Source organism: Cebus imitator, unplaced genomic scaffold, assembly GCF_001604975.1.
Source record: "Cebus imitator isolate Cc_AM_T3 unplaced genomic scaffold, Cebus_imitator-1.0 Scaffold263, whole genome shotgun sequence".
In the NCBI taxonomy this organism is placed as follows: Eukaryota; Metazoa; Chordata; class Mammalia; order Primates; family Cebidae; genus Cebus; species Cebus imitator.
The window spans coordinates 2,150,537-2,153,018 of NW_016107578.1; the positions used below are offsets into that span (position 1 = coordinate 2,150,537).

At 52.1% G+C, this 2,482-nt stretch overlaps 1 protein-coding gene across 3 annotated transcripts in view; it reads right to left on the reverse strand.

The window, feature by feature from the left end:
• The window catches only part of MARCHF2 (membrane associated ring-CH-type finger 2), a 22,437-nt gene that overhangs the window by 4,738 nt on the left and 15,217 nt on the right, over nt 1–2,482 (reverse strand). For 2 of the 3 annotated variants that reach the window (XM_017500090.1, XM_037728352.1), the window contains exon 4: nt 1,996–2,205. The exons of the other annotated variant lie outside the window; for it this stretch is intronic. In XM_017500090.1, coding sequence (XP_017355579.1) covers nt 1,996–2,205 — 210 coding nt within the window. The remainder of the gene's footprint in view (nt 1–1,995; nt 2,206–2,482) is intronic. 3 annotated transcript variants of the gene reach the window in all.

Consider the following 2,482-nt stretch of genomic DNA (forward strand, 5'->3'; position numbering starts at 1 on the left):
ATCTTACTCTGTCATCCAGGCACCCAGGCTGGAGTGCAGTGGCATGATCTTGGCTCACTGTAACCTCCACCTCCCAAGTACAAGTGATTCTTATGCCTCAGCCTCCCGAGTAGCTGGGATTACAGGACTGCGCCACCACAGCCATCCAATTTTTTGTATTTTTAGTAGAGACAGGGTTTCGCCATGTTGCTCAGGCTGGTTTGAACTCCTGATCTCAAGTGATATGCCCACCATGGCCTCCCAAAGTGCTGGGATTACAGGTATGAGCCAACACACCCACGCTTTTTTTCTTTTCCTTTTTCTTTTATTAATATTATTATCTTCTTCAAGACAAGGTCTGGCTCTGTTGCCCAGGCTGAAGTGCAGTGGTGCAGTCTCAGCTCACTGCAGCCTCTGCCTCCACTGCTCAAGTGATCCTCCCACCTCAGCCTCTGGAGCAGCTGAGACTGCAGGCACACACCACCATGGCCAACTAACTTTTGTATTTTTTGTAGAGATGGGATTTTGCCACTTTGCCCAGGCTGGTCTTGAACTCATGAGATCAAGCAATCTGCCTGTCTTGGCCTCCCAAAGTGCTGGGATAACAGGTGTGAGCCTCCACACCTGACCCTATTATTTTTTGAGATGGGGTCTTACCATGTTGCCCATGCTGATCTTGAACGTGTGGGCTATGGCAATCCTCCTGCTGCAGCCTCCTAAAATACTGGGATGATAGGCAGGAGGCACCGCACCAGGCCTTTTTTCTTTTTTTGATACTGGGTCTTGCTTTATCACCCAGGCTGGAGTGCAGTAGCATGATCACAGTTCACTGCAGCCTCAAACTCCTGGGCTCAAGTGATCCTCCTGACTCAGCCTCCCAGGTAGCTGCAACTACAGACATTTATCACCATGCCTAGCTAATTTAAAAATTTTTTTTGTAGCCACGGTGTCTTTTTATGTTGTCCAGGCTGGTCTTGAACTCCTGGCCTCAAGGGATTTTCCCACCTTAACCTCCTAAAGCATTGGGGTTACAGGTGTAAGCCACCATGCCCAGCTAATTATTTTCCTTTTGTAGAGATGGGGGTTCTCCCTATGTTGCCCTGCTAATCTCAAACTCCTAACCTCAAGTGATCCTCCCACCCTGGCCTCCAGAGTAGCTGGGACTATAGGTGTGTACCATCACTAATTTTTAAATTTTGTGTAGAGATGGGCATCTTGCTTTGTTTCCCAGTCCTGGTCTTGAACCTCCTTGCTTCAAGCAATCCTCCTGCCTTGGCCTCCCAATGTGCTAGGATTGCAGGTGTTTCAGCCACTGAGCCTGGCCTTGCTCAGTGTTTTAATCTCAGTTCCTCTCTCTCTTCCCCTTCAATTTCTTTTTTACTTTTTTTTGAGATAGAGACTCTCTCTGTTGCCCAGGCTGGAGTGCAATGATACAATCTCGGCTCACTGCAACTTCCGCCTCCTAGGTTCAAGTGAGTCTTCTGCCTCAGCCTCCTGAGTAGCTGAGATGACAGCAATGTGCCACCAGTCCCGGCTAATTTTTGTATTTTTAGTAGAGGTGGGGTTTGGTCAGGCTGGTATCAAACTCCTGACCTCAGGTGATCCACCCGAGTCAGCCTCCCAAAGTGCTGCGATTACAGGTGGGAGCCACTGCGCCCATCCTCCCTTTCAATTTCTTAATCAATATCTATTTCCCCACTAGCTTGTTCTCCCCCAGTCTCTCTCTCAGCCTTTTGCTCCTCTCTGCCCATTCCTAATCTTGGAGGTTCATGGATGGGGGTTCCTACATTCACGTCAAGGCTCACACCTGGCTCAGGGATTCCCTAGACCTTTGTCACACTTGGAATCTGGAGCTTCCGGAGACGCAGAGCAACCTCAGAAGCTCTCTTCCACCCAGGGCCATAGGAAGAGGCAGCCAGAAAGCCCCATACCCCACAAGCCAGGGGCCAAATCCCTGGCCCTGCTACTCCTGGTGGCAGAGCTCTGGATGCATGCTGCACAGTCTTGGCCACTCACCAGTGTCCAGAGGACATAGATGGTGAAGAGGGCAATGGTGAGGGCAATGAGACCCACGGCCTCCAGCTGGCTGTGGAGCCGGAGGTGGTCCTGAGCCCCGCGCAGGCACAACCAGCCTGAGATGGCGGCCAGCGGCGTGATGAACAGGAAGCACACCATGTCGCAGCACAGCGTCCGCTTCTCCGTCCGCGGTCCCGGGTCCTTCAGCCACTGCACAGAGAGAGGACAGGGGAGAGGGGGCAGGGAAGGGGCTGCTGAGGGTGAGGGATCAGGACCTCCAGGCCTGGGCCTCCCTCTGTCTTTTCCTTTTCTTTTTTTTGAGATGTAGTCTCGCTCTGTTGCACTGGCTGGAGTGCCACTGCACCTGACATCCTAGCTACTCGAGAGGCTGAGGCAGAGAACTGCTTGAACCCAGGGGGCAGAGGTTGCAGTGAGCCCAGATCGCACAACGGCAACAGCTTGGTCAACAGAGCAAGAAGCGGTCTCC